The 26,508-nt window shown below is 41.2% G+C and overlaps 1 protein-coding gene across 4 annotated transcripts in view; it reads right to left on the reverse strand.

The window, feature by feature from the left end:
- Positions 1-1,332: 1,332 nt before the first annotated feature.
- Positions 1,333-26,508, reverse strand: part of Neo1 (neogenin 1) — a 165,339-nt gene continuing 140,163 nt past the window's right edge. For all 4 annotated transcript variants that reach the window (XM_050151829.1, XM_050151828.1, XM_050151827.1 and 1 more), the window contains exons 21-28: positions 25,040-25,108; positions 20,238-20,385; positions 14,072-14,310; positions 13,319-13,411; positions 8,984-9,142; positions 5,171-5,434; positions 2,877-3,013; positions 1,333-2,113 (exon numbers count right to left, since the gene is read on the reverse strand). In XM_050151829.1, the coding sequence (XP_050007786.1) occupies positions 2,030-2,113; positions 2,877-3,013; positions 5,171-5,434; positions 8,984-9,142; positions 13,319-13,411; positions 14,072-14,310; positions 20,238-20,385; positions 25,040-25,108 (1,193 nt within the window). In that variant the 3' untranslated portion in view covers positions 1,333-2,029. The remainder of the gene's footprint in view (positions 2,114-2,876; positions 3,014-5,170; positions 5,435-8,983; positions 9,143-13,318; positions 13,412-14,071; positions 14,311-20,237; positions 20,386-25,039; positions 25,109-26,508) is intronic.

The raw sequence follows: 26,508 nt of genomic DNA on the forward strand, positions 1-26,508 counted from the left end.
GCAATTCTGTGGCAGTATCCAGGTACCAAGGCCCTGAGGTACAGAAGTGTTGGGGTTCATGGGAAGGAATGCCCTAAACATCTAAAGTGTTCTGTGGGCAAAGGCGAGACAGTTTCTGAGGAATCCAGCCTCCAGGTGGCCAGAATGCTGACTGCTTTCTGTAGGACAGCCAAAGCACACTGGTTATCCCAGAACCCTTCCTGGTGCCATCCTGTGACCAGCTAGAAAAGCAGCAGGAGTTAGATTTCCCTCCCACCCCCAAAGAGTTCACCTTGTTAGAAAGTAAAAAGGGTAAAATAATCCACGCTCAAGGGTAGGTAGGCTAGGGAATCCACTGGTGGTCTGAATAATAATCTCATTGGCTATAAAGCCCAAGCCCAACTTACTTTCTATACCGTCTTCCAGGATTTGTTGGGGAAGAAGATGCCTGAGGGTTAGTCTTATACTTTTCATTATATATTAACATTAAAAAACAAAACCAAACACACACCTCAGCTTTTTACCTCTTTAAAGAAAAAGACAAGAACTCTGTGAAGGCAAAGGCTTCTGTGTGTGGCTACATCCTCAGCACATCTGGAATCTCCCGTTGCCTCATCCTAACTGGGGTTTGGCTGAGCTGCTGGGATGGGGAGGTGACCACTTCCACTGACCCTCTCTCCACCCTGTCCTCTGCTCCTTGCAGAATCACGTTCCGAAACATGTGAGGAAGCCCCATGGGCACCACACCATCCTGCTCCATCCTGGTTGATGCTTTTCAGGAGGGCCTCTGCAATGCAGAAACGAGAGCTTCCTGGCTGAGGACTCCTGAGAAGCAGGAGTCCTATTTGGAATAGAAACCCAAGCTCCTTCCTTAACTTCCAACCTTCCAAGCAGAACCAATGACAGCAGCACAAAGGGGTTTCCACCCTGTGCTTTCTGATTTCTCAGAGCAGTCAGGCTCTGGTTCTACTTGGCATCACTCAAGTAAGTAAAAACATCACTGGGGCCCTCAGTGTGGACATTCCAAAAGGAATGAAGAAGACACCAGGGCAGCTAAATCATCAAAACCACCCACCGTACAAGAATTTATAACCAGATCCAAACAAAACTCCAGTTGCTATGTAGTGACACGAAGATGGACATGCCAGGAAAGGACACTAAAGATGCTGCTTCCATTCTCTGCAGGCTTCTGAACAATGTACAACGACAGAAACATTCATAGGACCTAAGCAGCCCCTCCATTTTCTAGTCCCAATCCCCAACCCCACCCCAATACTGAATCTGCACAGAAAGCAACAAACAAGTCTTTTCAATGTTACATTTCATTCAAATAGATCTGTAATCTCACAGTGATGAGAGGAGAAAGTCAGGCCTTTAATAATTACAATAAAAAAATAATAAAAAAGCTTACAAACAGCAATGCAACGTCCCCCAACCCCAAAGTGATGGATTAACAGCTGGCAGAGGATGCAACATCTCAGAATTAAAAAAAATAAAAACAAAACCCCAAACAAGCCAACCCCTGTCAATGGTGTCAAACAACCCCACTGTCAATGACTTTCCATAAGTAACTGGAACCAGCAATCAAGCATCAACTGCTTGCGGAGAACATCACAGACTTCCTTGGCTTTTGATAGTGTTTTCTTTAAGATAAAATAAAATAGGACACAAAATTGTACATATAAATGCCAATGTCTACACTCCATAAACGTGATGCAGCTGCAGCACGAAGACACAGCCACTGACCACGAAGTGAAAGGCAGGTTGCACTTCTTGCCTCTTCCCTGGACACAAAATTTTGGCCCATGGTGCCCAGTCCTGCAGTCTATCAGCAGGCAAAGGGAAGCTGCCTCAACAAAAGCGTCATCCAGGCTGACCAGGAGAAGGCAGGTGGCTGTGCCTGGAGCCAGCCCCATGTGGAGGCACTGGCTGGTCTGCTGGCTCCTGTTCTCAAGTGCTGTCCTCTCGTACTCTGTACAATTCCTTGTTTTCAAGGTTAAGTTCCAAGACTTCTAAACTCAGGCTTGGAGTCATGTCCAGGTGAAGGTCATCAAGCTGTTGTGATGGCATTTAGGTCCTTCATTAGTCCTTCCAGGTGGGCCATCTCTTTGGTCAGCTCATCTGGTTCATAGCTCTACAGAAGGGAGAACACCATTACTGGGAACTACCTGACGAGCTGTCCAGAAAGGAAAGCCCAGAGTACCAAGTGGACTGGCCAAAGCTGCCCTGGGAAGCTGGCCTACTGAAACCAGGACAGCTCAACAAAGTCAGAAGCAGCAGGATATACTCAAGGCCATTAAGAAAGATAGTATTTCTTGACAATTCACAATGCCTTTCTCCCGACATACACACACCCCTCAGCCCACAATGACCTCACAAAGCAGAGGCCCTATTGCTTTTCTCTTCTAGATTTCTACCGGATCAATACAGTCTGTGTGCCCTGGCATCTCTGGGCTTAAGCATTCTCTTTCGAGAACCCCATACCTAGAAATGCAAATGTGTTTACTGGGATTTGAAAACAGTCTTTGGTACTTCCTTTTCCAGTATCCTCCTCAGTAAAGGCACAGAGTGGAGCTCAGGGGTGAAGGACCATGTGTGGTTCACAATGAGAAGGGACCAAGTAGTGGGGACAGAACTGAAAGATGTGCATGACTACCTGTGATGGGACGATAAGGTACTTTAAGACCTATCCGAGTAGGTATGAAATCAAACCAAACGCATAGCATTTTCCCACAGAATGTGGGGATGCCCCAAGGACACCTGCCCAATGGGTGATTAAATGGCTTTACAACTATGGGTGGCAAAGACCTGAGCTCACAAAACAGTACAGTCAGTCAAAAGCATGCAAGCAGTCCCCTTGGGTCATCCTGGCTAAGCTGAGGGCCCCATGAACTTACACTCTCGGAGTCTTCCAGCATCCTGGTGGTCTCCTGTACTTCGGGGGCACTGGGAACAACCACTGGCATAGGAGGCCGGCTCCTTCCTAAAGTCCCGATGGAGGCTGTTTTGACTGAGTGAATGTGGTGGTTCAGAGCTGAGGGGTAAAGGGCATTATCAGGTTATGGCTAAGGTTGCACCCCAGACCTCAAAAGTCCACTAGAGGTCTGAATGTGGTCAATATGAAGGAAGCACACAGGGATCCTGCTCTGAAAAGTTATTGGAGCAAGATCGAAGGAGGGTTTTAGGGTCTCTAAGAGGCCAGAGAAAACCTTCCACTGCCTTTAGAAAACTAATATCCTCACCCAATGGTTCTCAAAGGTTAGAGAATGCCTGGGAGTCAAAGCCATTCATTATGCCACTTAAAGTAACATTTGCCTTTTTCCTGTTTTGCATTTTTTATTTTTTTAGGGTACACAGCAACATGGGTTAAACTGTTAAGAACCTTAGAAATGAAGGCAGCAGCCATAAACTGTGAACTCATCCAGGGGCATGTTCTTATATTTAAAAAGCCAGCTTATTATCCTTAATGAAGCAGTAAAAATTTGTTTTATTAAATCTTAACTCTTAACTACATGCCTTTCAAATGCTGTGTGTAACCAAATGTAAATGTTCCTGCTGTATACCACAAATGGCACCGTCTTCAAGGGCACCGAGACAGATCGACTGCCAGCTGAAGTTCTAGCATGTAATAACAAAACTTTTCATTTAAAGATGACTGGCAAATGGGACATTCAGATATTTTCTAGAAATGGAAATAAGTGAGCTATGAACGTAAGGAAAATGATGAATACCACCATTGTTAAAATCAAAGTTTTCAGTGTAACATTTGGAAAAACTTGTTTTGTCATCTGACTGTGAAAACTTATATGCAAGGAATATGTGAATATTTGGAGGATTTTCTTCCAAATGTCCAATGTGTTGTTTCAAGTATTATACATCTGAAGTGCAAGCCAGATCAAAACCACCTAGTGGAATGGAGTGTGGAGTCCAAGGTTGATACAGGTTGCGTAGTCTAAACCAACCTTTAAGGAACTATAGCTTATCACATTTTCCATCATATCAGAAAATACCCAGACTGGTTTTGGTGGCAAGTGTCTGAAATCCTGACACTGAGACAAGAGACTGAGAATTCTAGACCAGTCTGGGAAAAACAGAAGTCCCTCTTTCCAAGAAAGAATGCCTGTAAGTGTTTGAAAGGTGGCAGAAGTATGCTGTTGCTTGCTGACTACTGTCTGTGAGGGAAGATCTGTTGTGCGATTTCAACCCCTTTAGTGGCTTCTGGGGGTTACAAGCCATAGAGTATGCTCTTGTCTGCACACACAACTGCTTAAAAGCTGAGGGGAGGGCTTTCTCACTCTACACTTGCTTGCTCGCTTGCTCAGGTAGTGGGGCCAGAGGAAGGAGCAGTTGGATCAGCAGCTGGATCGTGGCAGCATCTGTTCTGTATCAGTGAGTGTTTACTTAAATCCTTGGGACCCTTTTAACACGTAACATGGATTTTTAACAAACAAAACAATGGATTACAGCAGACTGAATGTAGGAGCTGTCTGAGAATCCAGTTGCCTTCCATCAAATCAGTACTAACAATGTTAGAGAAACTCTAAGACAATGACATTGGTTCCCCCAAAATATGCTATTTATCTTTTAAATGAATTAATTAAATACTGAGAATGTTTTAGTTCCTAGTGCTAAATACTGACACACCCCATATGCAGAAAAGGTTATTTTGTGTTCTCTGTAGCTTTTGAGATGAAGAGGTTTTGAGACTAAAAAATTTGAGAACCACAGACTTACTTGTTATAACAGACCACAATAAGCAATGGCCAGTCTGTGGCTGAGCTATGAGGTACGGCAATGAGCGCTCCTTATCTTGAGACTCCTGGTTTTCAGCCCTGACCTCCTGGCCCTTCTTTAGCCTGTAGCATCTTTTAGAGTAAGGTGATTTCAGGGGCCTATACAGACCAGCTCTGTTGCTCAAACCTGTGTCATTGGATTTTTAACACTAAGGAGTCTACATGGAAAACAGTTAAAAATTCAGCTCCTCTCACCAAAACCTTATGCTCATACATATTCCCAAAAGGGAGGCGATGACACATAGCTTCTCTAAGTTGCTAGGAAAACCTGGAGGGTCTTTTCTTTTCTTTTCTTTTCTTTTCTTTTCTTTTCTTTTCTTTAAAAAAGGGGTGTGGGGAGAGACTTCTGTCTAAACCTGAGCCAAAGGGTCTCCAGCAGTGCTGCTTCCCTCACTCACCTTGCTGGGACAGTAATGGTGTGCTTGGCAATGCAGGATCATAGATAGGAGGTCCTGGGGGTGGGATTGCTGGCACAGCAAAGCTTTTCAATGGATGGGAAGGGCGAACGTGGGCTGTGGGAAGGCTCTGGCCTGAGTCTTCCTCTTGGGAGCTGGCCAAGTAAGAGGAGCTGGTAGCACCTTCAGGATCCTGGTGATCAGTGCAGCATGTTTGAGATGAGGAGGCTGGCATGGTGTCCGTGCTGGGGGTATTTCGAACAGATTCTATAGCAAGAAAGCATAAATGTTAGTATTTCTTTACTATTAAATACACAGATTTGGTACTTCCAAGGGATTCCCTAAACCTGTTCAATAAGCACTTGAAGAAATCAGTGCTAGTCCAAAGACACGTGGATCAGGACTACTGCCAAGGCTAAGAATGGATGACCTAATCTAAGAATTCTAAAACAATCTTGTTTCAACCAGCTGTTTCAATTTTTTCACTTAGATACTTAGGTAGTTCTAAGTTTGTAGATGTAAAGGACTTATTATGGAGTTCATATGAAGGCTCCTAAGACTAGTGTAGAGAAATTTTCAAATTTCATTCACCAATTGACAGTCTTAGAAACTAAACTAGCCTTTCAAAGACAACCATGTCTAGTAATAAAGGCTGGATCATACCTGGTAGGAATTAACTTTGCCAACAAGGGTTTGGTGGTATCTGCAGATGAGGCCAGTGCTCAGACACTGCACAGTCATCACCAATGTGAATGGTTTTGGCACACAACAATAAAGCTTCACAGTAGCCTTGGGGTCTACATACAGCTGGAGATTATTTCAAATGAATGATATGTTTATCCAAAGGGAAAAGAAGGGTCAGCCTGGAGAAGGGAGACTCAGGAAGAACAAGGCAGTAACCTCAGCGGGACAAAGAGGGAGAAGTGTCCTGAGAGCAGCACAGTGGGCAGGAAGAGCACCAGCTCTGGAGTCAGCCAGTCCTATACTCTACTCTGGGAATACTAGATGAGTGAATATGGCAAAGTCACTGAATTGCTGAGTCTTAGTTTCCTCTATAAAACATGGAGACAAACACATAATTCATTGAGTATTAAATGAGATGTATAAAAAGATCTGAAACATAGGGCCTTAACAGAGAGGATCTTTCTGTAGATCACTGAGCATTTATTCTATGCTAAGCACTTTATATTTATTCCTCAGAGTAACTTGGGAGGTACTGGAGGGTAAGTAAGCAGGTTACCCATAGTAAGGCCCAACAGAGTAGAGCTTGAGTCCCTGTTCTAACTCCCAGGCTCAGGCTCTGAATCCCTACCTACTTCTTGTCTTTCTATACCTAAAGTCACTTGTCTCTCTCTGCAAAGCAGAAACAGCAATGCCAGGGACTGAGGAAGATTTTCATATAAAGTGAACAGGGCAGAACCACCATCACATCCAGAAAAGAGGCAAGGAGAACAGTCTGGGCAACAGGCTGCAACAGATAGTCTGAAGGTTTTTTTTTTTTCTCTGATTTTTATGAGTTCTCAGTCTTAAAAACAATACAGAAGCCATCTGCAGCAATCTAACATACTCCCTTGCCTTTGTGAAAAAGCAGTCTGTTTCCTTAGGCTCTCAGGAGACAGGACAGACCACCTCTTTAACATAGATGAGGATGGACACTCATGTGTTGTCTCCCACTGCTACTCCAAGTGGGCTAGAACAATCTTGTCAGGTTTAGACACTTCTCATCCTCTAAAGGCTATGCTAAGGAGGCCACTTCTCAGCTTGTTCAAGTCAGTTATCACTGTGGCTGGGAAGCTGCTGGTCACCATCTGTGATCCAGGCACTGGTAGAAGCTGGTTAGGAAGGAAAATAAGAGGCTGTGAGAGAGAAATGGGTCTAAGTTCTGACTGTATCACGAGGTAACAGAAAATATGATAGGTCAGCTCTGTGTACAGAGGCCTAACTGCCTCAATTATCTTTAACAAAGAGATGACAGGAAAATAAGAAAGGAAAGCTCAGTTGCTTGCATGAGTCACAGCCTAGCTACTGCCAAAGACTGGGGTTGCCATGTATCCTCCAGAGCAGGGCACCAGCACACTGCATTCTCAGGAGGATGCTCTCTCACACAGTATCATTTGGACCTACTAAGACACTAAGTTCTAACTAAAATACAAGGCTCTGTAAAACTTCTGCTTTGGTGAAGAGTCCTTACTTTCCAGAGCTGTTTAAAAACATACAAAGTTCACAATGGTCAAACAGAAAGTGCTCTCCCCATGGTAAGTAGTAGTAAATGTCCCTAGAGCAGGAACTACTTGGCCAGGCTCCAGTTCTGTACAAGTTTCAAACCCAAGGCTATGAAAATAGCAGTCTAAGCTCAACTGACATAAAGTCTTGGGGAAATACAAAGCAGGAGAACTTGAATCACTTATAGAAACTGGGTCTATTTTTTATTTTTCTCCCTATTTTCCCAGAGAACTTTCTGTCCCAACATATATAGAAGAGAACTTTACCAACAAGAGTAGAATACTTGGATGAGATTGGTGAGAACTTCCAGTCTTCTAACTCCCAAGCCACTTCCAGTCCAGGACAAAGAAGAAGAGGGATCATCAGGCCAGGAGAGCTAGCCATACACTCATATAATTCCTTATATGAGGACTGTGTGGGCCAGATTCCTTAGTCTTCAAAAGAGCAAGTGTGACTGGGCACACAAAACTGTCTTCCTCAGAGCAGGGTTGGATTGAAAAGTTGATTCTGGCACTTACTGTTCTATGACATTGTGTCTGCAAGACAGACTTTGGTTCCCATGCAGCTGGCTGGAATAACTATATATTCCTAATGTAGATCTGAAACCTACATTTGGAAGGAGATAGTAGGCAGGCCAAATTTAGGCATGGGTTCATGCAGCACTATCCAAACCAGAAACAACATTGGCAGAGTGCAGCACCGAGAGCCACTAGACAGTCCTGCAGACAGCCCTGGAAGCTCTGACCTTCATTGATATTCTGGGCGTATTAATGACTGATCAAAATTTGAGGTCAAGGAGATGTAAGCAGCGGTGACTCAAACTTCTAAATATTAAGTTTTGAGGCTCTTTAAAAAATGGAGCTCACTATGAAAAATCGTAGTTGGTACATGTAAGATGTTACTAGGATTTGCAGCTTAAAACTAGAAGATCAAAACAGTCCATTCTTTTTGCTGTCTCCTCCTCATTTTCATTCTTTCTTCCTTAAAACTGTCTGATAAAGCTCTGTCTTAAGATTTCCATTGTTTGTCTGGCAAAGCATTTAAGACACACAGAAGACCGTTATTCCAGTTTCCTATATTTTGAAGCTGTGCCCCCCTCCCCCAATTTTCAGTCTACTGGCAACCTAAGGTGGCCCTGCTCTCTCCTGGATGCTGTTCTTACTCTGGTCAATAGGGCAATAACCTGCACCTAATAACTGTCCTACAGATACCCCTAACATTAGAGTGACTGAGACAAAGGCAATCACTGGTTTCTAAAAGCCACTCTGAATACACTTCACTTTCAAATGGTAGAATTAAAAAAATTGAAATTGCAAAAAGGGACAATGGTGCAAGACTTGTTGGAAGAAGAGAAGCTTACTCAATTCAAGTTACTGCTGCTTTTTACTAAGATGACACCTTGCACTGAGTAAGTACTTCAACTTAGGGAGAAAAATACAGTAGATTTTACAGAAAACAAATTTGAATCCATCACAGAAATGTAATGATAAACAAGTAACACTGACAATTTCTATATACGGCAGGTCCTTCCCCATTTCCACTTGCCAACTCTTAGAATGCTTTCAACATCTGGGCTTGATCCTCATCTCTCACCTGTGGAATTGGCCCTGTCTGAAAGGGACATGGATGTGCCAATGGGCCATGGGCTGCTTGGGTGGTGGAGATGGCTGCGGGCTGGAGAAGCGAGGCTGCTGGAGTGGAAATGGTGGTGAGGGTTATCGAGGGAATGGATGGGATGGGCACTAACCACAGCTGTGAATGAACACAAGACAGAGAGATGCTTAACATGCTTGCACAGACACATACAAAAGTCACCCTTCCCACCTCCCTTTCAACCAAATCTTTACTTTGGCTTTTTGATGGTAGGTGGCTAGACAATCAGCCATCAATTTTATATTTAACTAAACAAATGAACACATTTCTAGGTATATTCTATATCTGTACAGAATAAGAAAGTCTGAGGGATATATTCTGTTAACAGGAGTAATTTTTCAGGAACAGGGGTTAGGATTAAGGAAGTATTTTTTCTTTGCCTTATCTGCATTTCTGAATTCTTCTATTATAAACATGAATCACACAACTATTACAATATCTATCTGAATGTCGTAAAATGTAAGACCACAAGTAAATATTTCTATTATTTTTTTCTGTCCTGCTAAAATGACAATTAATTAATTAAAATGACATTCACTCTTGATTAATGGGTATTAATAAGTAGCTGTTTAATCAACTTTAATATATTAAAAGGAATGTAAATAATTTTTTTTTGCCTTTTTTTTTTTTCTTTTTCGAGACAGGGTTTCTCTGTGGTTTTGGAGCCTGTCCTGGAACTAGATCTTGTAGACCAAGCTGGTCTTGAACTCACAGAGATCCGCCTGCCTCTGCCTCCCAAGTGCTTTAATCCCAAGTGGGATTAAAGGTGTGCGCCACCACCGCCCGGCTGTAAATAAAAATTTTAACCATCATACCTCAATCTAGTAATGAAAGTATGAATTACAATAGCACAGCACCACTTTTTACTATGTCCAGCCTGGGGCTCAGTCTACCCATTAGCATTTTAAGCCATAAATGGATATTCCTAGTTTCCTTTTCCTTTCTCTGACTAAAGATTCAATTTAGGGAAAGAAGAAAGTTCTGTATAGGTTCCATATGGAAATTCCTATAAAGCCTCTTTAATAAAGCTTCCTGTTTAACTTGAGATATAAACAGTAAAAAGCAATACACCTAGAGTCAGAAAATACATTTTTCTTAGGTATGCTTTAGAGCAGCTGAAGAACAATGTTTATGATCAAGGTAACTAGATGCACATTGCCCAAACAGGCAAACATGCAGAGGTACGGTAGACAAGGAACATAGGGATTCCCCTGTCTCCTTTTCTAAGCAAGGTTTTCATAAATTTTAATAATCAAACTGCATTAGCACTTTGGAACCTATTAAAATATCTTCTGTTTTGTGGGATCTCCATAGATCTTTGTGGGGCTATCAACATCACCTTGGAAAGAGAAACCCCAGACCATGGAATAGATGCATTTCTTCTCCAGAGGCTCTAGCAGGTCCATGGGAATAAATTACAACCATTAAAGTTAGCTGAGAAGGGTGATCATTATTCTCAGATCAAGATCTCCCCCAGGGAAAGAGAAGTAGTTTGCAAAGTGAGATGCTTAAGAATCAGTATTTTCCACAATTCAGGCTTGACCTAGGATGTGTAATATGAGAGCATTCTAGGGACAGATGGTGAAAGAAAGCCAGAATGGACTTTGTTTTAAATGCTATTTCAAGTGTTTCCAAATACATAAATAAAAAGTGAATGTGTTGGTATAGAATGAAGTTAGTTGAACCAGAACTTGATGGGTCTGCATAGGGTTTGGATCTGACCTCATCCCAATGCCAGCAAGCCCATCTAGCTCTGCTCAGCTTCTCAGACCAAGGTATGTGGATGCACCAGGTGCACAGCTGCTAGGTGGGTTTCAAAAAGAATCTCTCAAAGCTCCAAGTGGACTCCAGCACTTTGTTTTAGATTCTTTTTTTTTTTCCCTTTCTTTTTTCTCTTTTTGTTTTTCAAGATAGGGTTTCTCTATGTAGCAGCCCTGGCTGTCCTGGAACTCACTCTGTAGACCAGGCTGGCCTCAAACTCACAGGGATCCTCCTGCCTCTGCTTCCCAAGTGCTGGGATAAAGCTGTGTGTTACCACTGCCCGCCAGGGTTTCAGATTCTTGAATGAAAGATTCTAACAACTACCCAACTATTTGGGAACAAATTACATACTACTGTGTATTTATAAGTATTTCTTCCTCACCAAACCAAAACCAACCAACTAAAACAAACGAGAGAAAATGATTGCAATCAGAATTGTATCTTTTTTCTTTAACATATTACATAAATAGTTTGATTTTTTAAGTTTTAGAATAAGCCAGTTCAGGCAGAAACTGAGCCCTTAGAACATTCAAATTACCATCTTTTTTTTTTTTTTTTTTTAGTTTTTCGAGACAGGGTCTCTCTGTAGCTTTGGAGCCTGTCCTGGCACTAGCTCTTGTAGACCAGGCTGGCCTCGAACTCACAGAGATCCACCTGCCTCTGCCTCCCGAGTGCTGGGATTAAAGGTGTGCGCCACCACCGCCCGGCCCATCTTCTTATAAGTAAAAAGCAAAAACAAGGGAAGTAGATTAATTTATTCTTTTTTTGTGTTTTTTAAACTGGAGGTATCTATATAGGAAACCTATTAAAACACATAAAATATGTTTTTCCCCTGTATGATTCCAAGTGTAAGTCATTCTTCCTGCTATGGACATTAAGCTTAAGTTACTTGTAAAACTGCTTATTTTGAAACCGCCTTATTCTTTCAGAGCTGATCTCCCTTTACAATCCAGTGTCTTCTCTGGTTGTGCACTGTGAGGGTGTGTGAGTGAGGGAAGACACACGTGCACGCTCGGAGGTTCCATCAGAAGTGTGGATGAGACCTTTTCCAAGTAGAGGATTCCATGGCACTGGTGCCTGTGTAGGACATTCAGAGCTGGTTAACCTCATCGTTTGAGTGATGTGGCGATATAGTCTCTTAGCTGCAAGACCCACATTGCCAGCTAATGTGAAAGGCCTTTTTATATTGAAACAGAAGCACGGGAAAGGAGAAAGTAGACTGAAAATGATGACTCATCTTTGTCTTTCCCTGATCTGGAGACAGGATCTGACTGGAAGCCCAGGCTGACCTTGAACTCCATTCTGACTCAGTCTCCTGAGTACTGGAGTTACAGGTATTTATCACCATGCTTGGCACTTTTTGATTTTTAAAAAGATTAATTTTATTACTTTAAGCTATGTGTGTGTGTGTATGTTGGTCTGTGCACATGAGTGTGATGTTCACAGAGGCCAGCGTGAAAGATCCCTCTGCAGTTGGAATTAGAGTTGGTTGTGAGCCACTTGATAGGAGTGCTGTGAACTGAACTTGGTCCTCTGCTCTAACCACTAAGCTGTCTCTTCAGCACATTCCTCTCTTTTGATTCTCAATACTAACATTTAACTTATTTTTAATTTCAATTATTACGAAAGGACTTCTAGTAACATAACTGCTTGACAAAATGAAGTATGGGTTAACAGAGCAAAAATGTTTTAAAAACTCCATGCTGCATTTTTAAAACAACTTTATAAAGTCTACTAAATAAAAAAGTTAAAACCCCACAGATGCTATCAGTACTGATCACATGCGTGAATTTTGGCAAAGCCCAGTTTTAGTATCAGGAGATGCTTTCCTGTCTCTCCTGGGAGTACAGAATTTATTTTTTTAAAAATGATCATGTGTGTGTGTGTAGGCATACATGTGCTATAGAATGTATGTGCTATTGTGCAGGTGGTGAGGTCAGAGAACAGTTCTTGAGAGTTGGTTTTTCTCTTGCTACCACACGGGAAGCAGAGAACCAACTCAAGTTCTTAGACCTGCACGTAAGCATTGCTCTTCTCTGAGCCATCCTGCTAGCTGGGAAGTTAGCTTTTGAATCTATCTATAACTTAAAAAATGTTACTATCAAGAATATTTAATTTGTATTTTTATGTGTATGGATGTTTTGCCCATATGTGTACCATGTATATGGCTGGTGTCTGTGAAGGTCAGAATCCCCTGGTCAGGTGTCAGGGTGCCCTGGAACTGGAGTTACAGGTAGTTGTGAGCTGCCATGTTGGCACTGGGAATCAAACCTGGATCTTCTGGAAGAGTAGTCAGTGTTCTTAAGCACTGAGCCATCTTTTCTAGCTCAAAAATAGCATTTACTATGAAATACAACAATACTTTGGTATTTCTTCTTCCTGTAAGGTGCCACAATATTGTCAGTTGATCTGTATCTTGCAATTAAGAGAAGTTAAAGCGACTACTCATAGCTATTTCCCACCATGACATAGAAGACTGGTAGCAGTGGGGGGAAGACAGACGCTTCTACTTACGCTGAGGTGGCTGAGAGTCAAAAGGCATCATCATTTTTGGTCTCATTCCCCTCCTTCCAGCCAGTGTAGACATGCTGTCCTCTGACTCATGCCCTAGATATAAAATATGGAGGTTAGTAGTAAGTGTACGCCCTAGGCCTCTGAGCAGCCTCAACAGTTACCCATTTCCAATGAAGGTTTTGCGATTCACAATGTACCAAGCCAAGGAATTTACATTTGTAGCATTAAGCAAATTCCTGCTGAGATTGAAAAAAGATGATACGATGGTGCACACTGTACTTTAGTGAGATGTGTGTATGAGCATCCTTATCACAGAAGTTTTGAATGCCACAGTGACAGCTGAAGTCCAAAGGAAAGGACACAGCTCAATGCACACACATGAATTAGGTGCTTCAAATACTCAACTAAAGCCTGATAAGAGACTTAAAAATATCTAGAAGGTTGTTCTTAAATGATACATAACCTCCCTTTCTCTAACACCTAGCTATTGTTCATCAAATACTGAAGAAAAATAAAAAAACCCAAGATAGACATTTTTTTTTTCCTTCAAGACAGGGATTCTCTGTGTAATAGCCCTGGATGACCTGGACCTCACTCTGTAAACCAGGCTGGCTTTGAACTCACAGAAATCAGCCTGCCTCTGCCTCCCAAGTGCTGGGATTAAAGATGTGTGCCTGCAATATACATTTCTTTAAAATTAACCTCTTACTGGAATTGTCAAATTCAGGTAACCTTAAAAAGTGGAAACGGTACCTCTGTATGAATTCCGCCTTTGATGGATATTGCTATCCATGGAATTGTCGACTGGTGTGATATCTTGAGAGTTTCGAGGGATTGGAGTATCAGTCATGACAGGGTTTGGATCTGGAGACTTGTCAATAGGCTTCAACTCCAGTCTCTCATGATGGATCCATAGGTCTGGGGGCTTCACGTCTTTGCAGTTGCCCTTATACTTATGGGAACCATTCACTGATTTGCAGGCAGCTCGTTTCCTAGGCACAGAATTAAAAGTAGCCTTTAAAATGTATTTCTCTGGAACATATTTGTTAAAGCACTATGTGATTAAAACTGATTTTCTGCTAGGTATGGTGTCACTGGCCTATAATCCCAACTAGTTAGGAGGCAGAGGCAGGAATATAAAATAGTCAAGGCTTGCCTGGCCTAGTTCAAGGGCAGTCTATGCAAGTTAGCATGATTTACTCTCAAAATAAAAAGTAAAAGGAGGGACTGGAAATGTAGCGGAGAAGCAGAGTATATGCTTAGCATTGGGAAATCCTAAATGCAATCCCCAATCAAAACAAAAAAAATACTTCAACCCAAAATAAAACAACAAACTCTTTAAAGTATCCTGAGAGATACTTTAAACAAAGGCAGAAATGGAAACAAACGGCAGCAACAACAACAACAACAAAAACCAGAGATAATTATTTCTGGAAATAGTAAATGTGGTCTTGTCTGTTCATATATTATTTGGATACTATGTCAGAGCATATCTGAATATTGTCCTTTTTTTTTAAATTAAGAGAGTGAGCTAGCATTTAAAAATAGAACCTCTAAAGCAGAAGGTTCCTCTACAAGTTTCCACTAGACAGAGAAAGGACAAGATGTAAACATACAATAAGAAAAGGTAAAAATTAATGCCCAGCAGAGGATGGAGGGAGTCATTTTCTAGGACCCCACCAGGACTATAAATAGGTGGCGTCAAGAGTGTGACAGCAGTCCCCACTACGCTGTGGTGCCTTCTTTCGCTCATTCACTCACCTTCCCAGTCACCTTGTTTCTGTCAGATCCTGTGCTACACTTCTGTGTCCTCAGCACTTTTGATCAAGTGAGGAAAACGACACCGAACTATTTTTAAATGCTCCGAGTTTACCGAAATGCCAAGTATTAATCTTAATAGTTGGAGCTTAGGTAGACAGGGAATGTGCAGAATAAGTGACTTTTATGCTGAGACTTAACAGGGACAGCACGTGTATTCCAGGTGGTGAAATCAGCTTATGCAAAAGCCCTCAAGTGGAGCAGCAGCCTGGCCTACTAGAGGGATTCTGTAAAGTCCTGAGTGATGAAAGGGTGAGCCATGAAGAGAATGATGGGAAACAGTGCTCAGGAGGCAGCCAAGGACCAGATTATGAAGAGTTTTTACAGCAGTACTAAGAATATGAACTTCCCTCTATAAGAAAGGAGAAATAATTTAATGGTTTTAATCAAGAGAGAAAGAAGGTCAATCTTGAGTTAAAACTTTATCCCTACCATGTTGTGAAGAATGTTGTGAGGTGGAGGCTGGAGAGAGTCCATCGTGCTGGCTTGTGGCAGTGGGAATGGAAGAGGCAGATTTGAAGTAAGGGGTGAACACAGACGGGGTTCAGATAAAGAAGAAAAAGAAGTAAATGGTGAGGTCAAAGCTTCTGACGCAGGCCACTTACACTGGGAATAGTAGACTAGAAGAAATTTTACTGAAAACACTAGGAATTTTGGTTTGGACATGTGTGTATTAGTTACTTTTTCCATTGCTATCTGGTGTGAAGCAATTTAAGGAAGGGAGGGTTTGCAATTTGAGGGGTACATCCCACCATGGCCAGCAGAGAATTGCTGGTCACACTGCACCTATAAGTACAAAGGAAGAGACTACACAAGAAGTGGGGCTGGGCTAGGCATCCTCAAAGCTAACTCTCAGGGAACACTTCCTCCAACAAGGATCCATACCCTTCATATAGAGCCACCAGCTATGGACCAAGTGTTCAAACACAGGAGCCTATAGAAGTAGGCATATTCACATCCAAGCTACATGCTGAGTTTAGAGAAGAAACGTGAAAGAAGCAACAGGGTGTGTGTGTCTGATACTCAGAAGAAAGAGGCCTGGCTGTAAATACAAACAGTTTCTGGGAAGCATACAGTAGATGGAACCACAGAGGCACATGAGGTCATGTGGAAGGGCTTGGAGAAGAGAGGAGGTCCTGACTCAGGCATGAGGAAATGTGTGTAATCCACTGAGAGCAACTGTGCTGAAATGGTTGGGACAGAAAGGACAAATAAAGCTTCAACATGTAGTAAAGAAAAAAAAAAAGACTCCAAGCTAGTAGAAACAAATACAGTGGACCTGCATACCTGTGCTTCACAGTCTCAGATTCAACCAACTTCAGGTTGTAAATATATTGCTTTTAAATTTCACTGAATGTGAACTCTTCCTTGTCACTCTTGAAGCAATAGTATAAAAACAATTTGTACAGCAATTACTTAGCAGTCACATATGATTAAGATGGGGAGAAATAAATCCCCCATGTTGTTTGGTGAATTACAGAGTACACCTTCCCGGCTGTTCTGTCACTATGTGATGTGACCTTACTGTGTCATATGTGGAGTCATTATAAGCTGAGCATTCTTAATCTGAAAGCTTGAAAATCACTGGGCACAGTGGCACATACCTGTGATGTGATGCCAGCAGTTTGGAGGCTGCGAAGTAAGTGTTTTAGCTTTGAGGCCAGCTTGCTGTAAAACCTTGCCTCAACATACCAAAAAATTACTCAGAAAATTTTAGTTAGATGGTGATATGAAGAGGTAGCTCTCTCATCTCCTACAGTTTGGATGTGGTTTGTCTCCCCCAAAATTATGTGCTGGAAACCTCTTTAGTGGTAATAAGAGGTAATGGAATCTTTAAGAGATGGAGCCTAGTAGGAGGGAATTAAGTCAATGGGGCATCACCTTGGAGGAGACTAAGTAGTTCTCACAGGACTCGAACAGCTCCTAAACAACAGGCTGTTGTGGTGGAATCTGGTACGCATTCCTGGGATCTTCTTTTGTATATAACTTTCTGTTTCTCTGCCATCCTGTGGCCAGGGACCCGCACCAGCATGCCAGACCCATGCTATTTAGACCGTCCAGGCCACCAGAATCTTTAAACAAATAAAGCTGTTTATGAAGTGCCTACCCTTAGGTATTTTAATGTAGAAACACAAAATACACTAATACATCATCTGACAGCTTCTCTCTTCTTGAAGTAGAATCTTGGGTAATCTGTGGAGAGTCAGGGAACTAAAGAAAACATGTTGAAAAACAACAAGGGCCTAAACTTTAAATTCTCTATTGATGTTGACACTGTAAATTGCTATAAAAGCCGCTACCTGGCCGGGCGGTGGTGGCACACGCCTTTAATCCCAACACTTGGGAGGCAGAGGCAGGCGGATCTCTGGCAGTTCGAGGCCAGCCCAGAACAAGAGCTAGTTCCAGGACAGGCACCAAAGCTACAGAGAAACCCTGTCTCGAAAAACCAAAAAAAAAAAAAAAAAAAAAAAAAACCAAAAAACCAAAAAACCAAAACCAAAAAGCCACTACCTGAACAAGAGGTACTTCAAGTATTAAAGAGGAAGAAAAGGAACAAGAAAGACTCATTATATTTTCAATGGCTAATAGAACACCCAGAAGCAGCTTAAGGGGAGTTGAGGGGCAGTGCTGCAAAGATTTGATGCAATTATTTTAAACAAAGGGACCCAAATCTGTTGGACTTGCAAATTCAAATACAAAATACAGAACCTATTTTCCTTGTTTCAGTCTAAAGACCCTCTTATTTTTTATCTACTTTGAATTTTAACTCCTTCTAAAGCACCATGGAACTCTTTATTGTGAATGTTTATGTGTGTGTGTCTGTCTTAATAGACCAGGCTGGTCTCAAACTCTCAGAGATCTGCTGCCTCTCTCTGCCTCCCGAGTATTGGGATTAAGGCATGCATCACCACCGCCTGGCTTAATTTTGTTTTTTATATACTATTAAACATCCCCAAAATACTAATATTAAATATAAGAGCAAGTTCATATAGATAGATAAGCGAAGCACCAAATACAGAAACCTGCAGAAACATTCTAAAAAAGCTGTTTTTCAGCTTTTAAGAAAAACAGTTTTCTATAATCAAAAGCAGACAAGAGGCATAGATAAAGGAGCCATTCTTGTCTTAGAAGAGGTCTGTAGTATAAACTATGGAAAGCTATTTGACAAGAGAGATTTAAAATATCACATAACCTATTTGACATAAAATAATTCAAATAGCAGTTACAAGGGAGCATATTACCTGTCCTATGTATGGGAGATAAATACATTAGCTGGGTATGGTGGCACATGCCTTTAATCCCAGCACCAGAGGCAGAGACAGGTGGATCTCTGTGAGTTCAAAGCCAGCCTGGTCTATATAGCAGGTTATTGGCCAGTCAAGACTACACAGTGAGAGCCTGTCTCAATTTTTTTAAAATTATGAGCTATAATATTTTATATAAGTTCATAGTTTCTTCCACCTTGGCTGACACAGAGGCTATGAAATAGCCTATTGTAGGTCTGCTAGACACTCTATGTGGTCTGCTTGCTGTGTACATATACAGATGTGCTTTCTGGCTTTTGCGGTAAAAAGCTGATTTTTTTTCTTCATCCCATTAAAGTTTTATTTTTATCAACTCAATGTTTTACTTTTCGTTTCTTTCATATATGTGTGCAAGCGTGTATAGAGCCCAGAGATTGACACCTGGTGTCTTCCTCTATACTCTACACTGTATTTTTTTAAACAGGGTCTATCACTAACCTCAGCTCTCACAGACAGCAAGGCTAGCCACCCAACAAGCTTGAGGACTCTGTCACCCCCTTTCACTTCACTCTACTGGAGTCAGAGATGTGTCCTGCCGAGTCTGACTTTATAAACTCAGGTCACGTTTGCATTTTAAGCACTTTACTCACTGAACCACATTCCCCAGCCCATATTTTTAGTTTTGCTATTATTGTTAAAAAAATAAGACAATAGGCTGGAAAGATGGCTCAGAAGTTAAGAGAATAATTTGCTCTTGAAGAGGACTTGAATTTGCTTCCCAGTACTACTGTAAATTGGCTCACAACCACCTATAATTCCAGTTCCAAAAGTATCTGAGGTCTCTGTGCCTATACCTACATATAGATATACATAAACATAACTAAAAATAACAATAAAACACCAGAACACAAACATACATATCAGCCCAGGCTGTACACAGAATCAGATCTTTGAAGCCACTGTCTTGTATGTCCATTGTCCATATCTTGTCCTATTGGAAGGTCTTTGGAGAAAACAATATGTATGCCACTGTGTGGTCTCCTATGATTGACAGTGCCTTCTAGATGCCCTTCTGAGGACCTGCCCCACTTCCTGATCAGGTCTCTCTACTCAGAAATGTCTATGGTGGGCTGTTTGGTTTATCTCCTTTCTTCAACAGAATTTTTAATTCATAAACAGCACACCATGGATATTCCTGCTTGAAGATGCAAAATTTTTGGCCTGGAATAGAAGAAGATATTTTCAAACTTTTTATTTTTTAAAGGCTGATTTTTATTTTTAATTATGTGTACACTTCTGCAGAGACCAAAAGTGGGTGTCAGATTCCTTTAAACTGAAGTTACAGATGGCTGTGAACCACCCAAAGCAGGTGCTGGGAACAGAACTGGGGTCCACTACAAGAGCTGTACATGTTTCTAATTGCTGAGCATGTTTCCTAAACATGTTCCTAATTGCTGAGCATGTTTCCTAAACCCACTCACTTTTCAAACTTTTTCAGGAGCTTGCTGAGGCTCACAAAAGCCTGTTAAACCTTAACTAAATTTCTTGGCAGGTCTTTTTCTTCCTCCTCCCATGGTTTCTTTTTCTCCTGTCTCTTCAACTTTGTGTTCAGTAGATGGTAGGAATATTTCAGCTCCATTAAAATCTTGTGGGACCTTGCATAATATACATATTCCCTAAGACATTCCCATGGTAGGGGCATTGTTGAATTTAAAGTGGCTTTTCATGTACTTTATGGTTTTTAATTCTTTGCATCACTCTAAAAAACATAAGCAACATATAAGAAGCAAAAAACAAACAAAAAGTCAAAAAAAGATATACTACAAGTTTATGGGCTACATTTTAGGGATCCTTACTTCTTCTGGTGAGAAGTGGTACGCCGGGTACAAAAGACAGCGATGATCACAACCACCACAATGGTGATGACACCAACAGAGACAATGATGACCAGCAGCATATTGCTGTCTAGAGGAGAGGTGGGGCTCCCATGAGGGCTGTTGCTGCCTGCACAGGGAAAATGGTACACCTGTTAATTTGTTAGGTGATTTAAAAATATACATTCAATCAGGCTATTAAAGCATTCCAAGGTATTTCATGGGAACTTCCTTCATACCAGCCATCAGAGTTCCACAAAATGTGCCACTCAAGGAAACTATTTCTAGATTCTAAGTTCCTAGGGATATGAGAGTCTGCTCCCCCCACACCCTCAGGGATTAGCATAGAGGTTTGCTCAAAGAATAGCATTTAGTAGAAACCGTCAAGGGTACTGACATGGTAGAGCTTCCAAAGCTCAAAGGTTCAGATACTTTCTGACAAGTATGTCAGAGGTCTTGCCTCTCTGGTGTCTTGTAAGATGTGTAGCGCCATGCTGAGCTGCAGAGAAGTGTGAGTTCCTGGGTTCTATAACCAGAACCTTTGGGCATGGTGACACGAGCTTATAACCTCAGTGCTGGGGAAGCAAGGCAGGTGGAGCTCTGGTAGGCAGAACATTGGAGCACAGGGATTGGTCAGCCGAGCCCACTTTGTGAGTTGCAGCCCAGTGAGAGACCCTGTCTTAAAGTGTGGACAGAACCTGGGCCTCTACATGGACCATGTATATAACACCCCCCCATCACCATTTCTAAATTTTTTGTTTTTTTTTTTTTTTGCTTTTAAAATAATATAAAATGCATATTCCTATAAAGTAAAAAGTTTTCCTTAACATACATTTGTCTGAAATTACAAAATCACTATTTGAAAACTAATCTTTTTTCATAAGCATACAGACAATACAATTTCCTTATTCTACTTCAGCAGGAAGCAGGTCTAGACGTATGTATTATTTTGACAATTATTTATTGAGCGGTTACTATGTGCCAGTTATTATTGTAGGTATTCTAGATGCAACAGTGAAGAGCAAAGATGTGAATGCTGGGGGTGGGAGGTTGGCACAAGCAATAAACAGATAAGAAACTCTAGTTCAGCTATGACAAAAGCAGGGGAAGGTGCTACACTGTGGAGTGACTGTGTGGGTGACTCAGACTGAGTAGTTGAAAAGCTTTTCTGAATCTAATGTGGCTCTGCCTCAAGTGTAAGGTCTCTTTCCTTTCACAATGTTGGAGAAGCAAGGCCTGGAGCCTGCACCTGCATATCCCTGTAGACAGCTTCTAGAACACACAATCTGGACTCTAAATTCAACTTGTTTTCATTTGCATAACTGTATTAATTTTTTTTTAAAAAAGAAGCTTCTCTTAGAAAGAAATGGCTTTTGAGCTTATAATTAGACAAGAAGGATCTCATCATACAAAGGCCTGAGGGAAGACACAGCAGAGTAGTGGTTCTTGACCTTTCTAATGCTAATGCTGTGACCCTTTAAGGCAGTTCCTCATGTTGTGGTGATCCCCAACCATAAAATTATGTCATTAGTACTTCATAACTGTAATTTTGCTACTATTATTAATTGTAATGTAAAATATCTGATGTTTAGGATATCTGATATGTGATCCTGTGGGGATTGTGACCCAGAGGTTAAGAACTGCTGCTCTAGAGGGAGGGAACAGAAACTAGAAGGCCCCTCAGGCATATTTATAAATTTGTGTTCCTCCCAACTTCGGTGGGCTAAACCTCTCACTGCAGTGTACAGATCAATGAAGAGATGCATTACAATCCAAAGTGCTACAAATAAGCAACTATGAATGCTCAGCTAGGGATGGAACATCTTTATCAACTCTTGGTCCCTAACCCCAAAGGCTCAGAACATTATGGAAGAGGTGACCCTTGCTTAGCACTAGAATTTCTGTTAGAGTGTTTGGTGGCACATGCCTCTAATGCCAACCCTTTGAAGACCGAAGCAGGAAGACTGCCGTAAATCAAGTCCAGTTTGGGTCACACAGTGAATTCCGGTCTTACACTTGGTTATAGAATGAGCTCCTGTCTCAAAAACTAATCAACCAATTAACCAGAAACAAAGTAATTAAGAAGTAGGATGCTGTAGAAGGAACTTTTATCAAGAAGGCTGGGGAGACCGCTCAGTGGGTAAAGTGCTTTGACTTGAGTCTAAATCCCTGGCACCCACAAATAAACTAGACATGGTGGAATACAATTATAACCTCAGTACTGGTGGGACAGGGTCAGGCAGATCCCAGGGCTTGCCAGCCAACCAGTCTAGCTAATAAAAGGAGTGCTAGGTTCCTAAATCAAAACTTTTCTCGTGTGGGAATCCCTTCCAACAACACTGGATTATCTGACCTTTCAACTTCAATTCTATGATTTTACAGACATTTAAGTACAGGGCTAAATCTGAGGCTGATTTAGAATGGCTTAAGAGCTTATTCTTTTACATTTGGTTCAATCATTTTTATCTTTCATTTCTAAGAAAAACTTAAGCAAATAACTTACACTGTAAATACTGACCTTCAATGAGATAACATTTTTATATTTGGGAAAGACTACAGTGCTAGAACCAATAAAATTAACCATACTGCTAACTTAATGCTGCTATCAACAGAAATACTAAGCTACTGGGCTAGATTCTTGCAAGATGAGACAAACTGGCAAACCAAAAGCTAGGGAATTTGGGACATAAAGAACATCAGAGGTGAAAGTATTTCTTTTCTGCATTCAACACAAATAAGTTTTCATTTACTTGGATTTAACTTCTAATGTTATGAGTCAGACAAAAATTTCTAAGAGTAAGAAGGGGCCATCAAAGAGGCTGTCAACACTCTTGCCTGAGATCATTGTTACATGTATTTCTATATGTCTGTCCTGGATTACTGGAACAGTTTCCTTTTCCCCTGATTTCATCTTCTTAGCTCTCAATCAATTCTTCATGGTTCTCAGACTAATAATAGCAGATACTGATAAACGGTAGTCTTAGTTTATCAGTACCGTCAGACACTCTACATATGTGAATTATAGGAAAAAGTCCAGATTTCTTAGCATTACTATCTGGACTGTTGTCAGGCTAGTTCTAACCTACGTGCACACTCCACTCTACCTCCAGGCAGCAGGGCCCTAAGGAAAGCAGGTTATGCTGCTATGCCTTTGCATGTGCTGTTGGTGCTTCCCAGAATGTCTGATGCCCATCTTGACATTTAGCAGGTTTGTTCCTGTATAGATTATTTTTAGTTATGTGTTTGTATCTGAGTGTCTGTGTGCGTGTGTGTGAATGCCTGTAGAGGCCAGAGGAGGGCACTGGATCTCCTGAAATTGGAGATACAGGTGACTGCTAACCAAACAACCTGGATGATGGGAACTAAATCCCAATCTACTATATAAACAAGAAGTGCTCTTAATTACTGAGTCATCTCTCCAGCTCTGAATCTTTTATGTACCTTTTAGGATATGGAATAGATAATGTCTCTTTTATAAAGTCTTCCTAATTTTCTATCAATTGCCTTTTTACTTTCTTCCTCCTATGGTCTGCCATAGAGTCTGAACCTTCAAAATACAAAGTACAAGTGGATATCTAAATGAAAGAAAAGACAGAGGAAAATTACTTCCGTACAGTCTTGACACTTATACTGTCTAAAGTCAAAATGCAACAAATGCATAAAGAAAAAAATTCTAAACAATGGTAGTATAAAACTTTTAGAAGCACTCAAGTGTGTCTGGTTCTTCTAAATGTCAGCTGATTTCCCCAAAGCATGGGCATTAGACAGACAGCTGAAGTGTACGAAGTTATTCACTGTACTCCCATGTTTATGACAAAGAGATGGTGAGACAGTGAAAACCAACTCTAGTGACTACTGTTTGGACACTTTACCACCTGGAGACTCATAGCTGGCATAGAATCACCTGCATTTTAGGCTGCATGTGACAGTGAAAAAAGCACAGTCAGAAGACAGAGGTCTAAATTTTGGTTTTATGCCAGAATTAGCGGGTGGCCTCAGACACACCACTTTTCCATGGATTTTCTTACTATATCAGCTGGGAATAATGCAGTGTGTTCTCCTTAATTCCTGGAGTGCAGGACCAGTGGTAAGTTTAAGTGTGAAAGTAACTCAGAAATGCTGAGTAATATTCTGTGGAGAAGGAAGTGACCTTTTAAGAAACAAAATTATTTATTTTTATTTAATGTGTACAGGTGTTCTGCCTGCATGTATGTCCAGAAGAGGATGTCAGATCCCTTTGAACTAGAGTCACAGACAGCTGTGAGCTACCATGTGTGTGCTAAGCAATGAACCCGGGTCCTCTGCTCTTAACCATGTCTACAGCACCAAGAAGGAAGTGTTACTCAACTGAGGGTACTAGCATGCAGAATGGTAAAAAAGTAGAATTTCCCCCCCTAAAATTCACAAACTAAAAATAAGTAAAGGAGATGTTGAGATTCTGAAGCAGTTCTCTGGCTTGTGACAGGTAATGGCTAATTCTACCAGAGGGCTAATTTTTGAAAGCCCAACTCTTTTCTGGAGATAGTAGGGAACAGATGGTTTGTTTAGACATCAATCTTGTCTCCTGCCAGCTACATGGAGAAACAGGATTCTATGATGACTAGGCTTCCAGTAGTAATTCAGCAACATTTGCCGCAAAATGGTCAATGCTAGATCTGCTAAATGAAACACAACATCAACATGCCATAACCCAACACTGAAGCTATAAAACACATTTGAAAAATTTAAGCAAAACTTCCATAATGTCTGTAGCAAGCTGAAAAAAGTCTTAGAGAGGGCTTTACCACTCATTGGAGGTTTGTAGTCAGATCCTAGGTCTGGCAGTCGGCTTCCTTTTCCTGCCGATCCTAAGGCTGAAGCAGAAGAAATCATGTCAATAACAAGTCAACATGTAGGTGTGACAGTCCACTTCACAGCCAGTTGAATGCTTTCTAACACAAATCATCTCAGTCTATTCTGTAACAAAATGTAACAACACAAATAATGGGCAAATGCAATTTGTGCGCCAAGGTAAACCAATAGCTTTCTGTGCATGAAGGTATCTAGAAGACGGATGTCTCTGTTTCAAGGCCATGACCAGACTACCACTCTTGTTCAGAAGTGGAGGACTCTCCCATTTCTCTAGCCCAGGAAGTGAGGCTCAGAGCAGACATGTAGATGTAGTTTCTTTTTATAAAAGAAACCAAGGGAATAAGTGAAGCTGATGCTTGTACCAAACAACTGTATTCTCCAAAGGACTTGGTGATGCTGATCTAGCTTGGCTGGTGTCAGTACTGTTCTGGTTCTCCCCCCCCCCCCAAGATTATGAAGTTGCCCTTCTAAATATAAAGTTAACCTAAGCAAGGGCAGGAAGGTAAGCAGAGGTTCAAGTCATATTCTCACTTTTTCTTTTCTTTCACCTAAGCATTAAAAAACAGAAAGAAAAAAAAAAACCCAGCCTTCCTTTCAGTTGCTTACATAGGTCACTGTCATCTGATCTTAGCCCCAAGTTCAAATAAGTGAGGCTGCTGATTCAGGCCTGGGGTCTCCCTAGGCAGCAGACCCCAGGAGACAGAAACACCAGGTTTTGATTTATAATCCTTATTCTTGGTTTTCAGTCTATTTCTTCACATTTATACCAAAACTCCTTAGGGGAAGCCCTTCCTCCATAAAGTAAAGGTATTCCTCAATTCTAAGTTACTAGCCAGAAGTTAGTAGCAGCAAGCTCTTGAAAAGAGGCCCGCAAGAATGGTAAATACAAGCTACTCCTTCCACTTAATAGCACACAGTGCCTAAGAGACGCCCTTGAACACCTGCTCCACTACACAGCAGTACTTTGATGTTGGGCAAGTTATTTCATCATTTGTGCCTCTTTTTCCTTAAGTTAAAGCAGGGATACCAAGAACACCTACTTTAATACACTGCTGAGAGGCTAAATGAAAAATTAAGACCATGAAAACTGTGAATACTACTTGGTGTGTAATAAATGATCCGTAAATGTTAACTATTACAAACATAATAAATTCAGGGAAGAATATACTCTTTCCTTTTATGGAGGCAGAGCACACAGAGCTCTAGTAAACACTTTCGAGAGACAGTGTCACAAATAAAGCTTGATTAGAAGTGTATAAACTACATTTATTTCTGCAAAACATTAGCACTAATGTCAATTCCTCTTTCCTTTTACAAATTACCATATTTTAAAAGAAACAAAAAAAACCCAAATCTAAGGCTGTGTAAGTGGTTCATTTAATAGAATAAATCTAGAAGCTAA

Source organism: Alexandromys fortis, unplaced genomic scaffold (genome assembly GCF_014885135.2).
Source record: "Alexandromys fortis isolate MF-2015 unplaced genomic scaffold, M_Fortis_MF-2015_v1.1 scaffold_70, whole genome shotgun sequence".
Classification (NCBI taxonomy): Eukaryota; Metazoa; Chordata; class Mammalia; order Rodentia; family Cricetidae; genus Alexandromys; species Alexandromys fortis.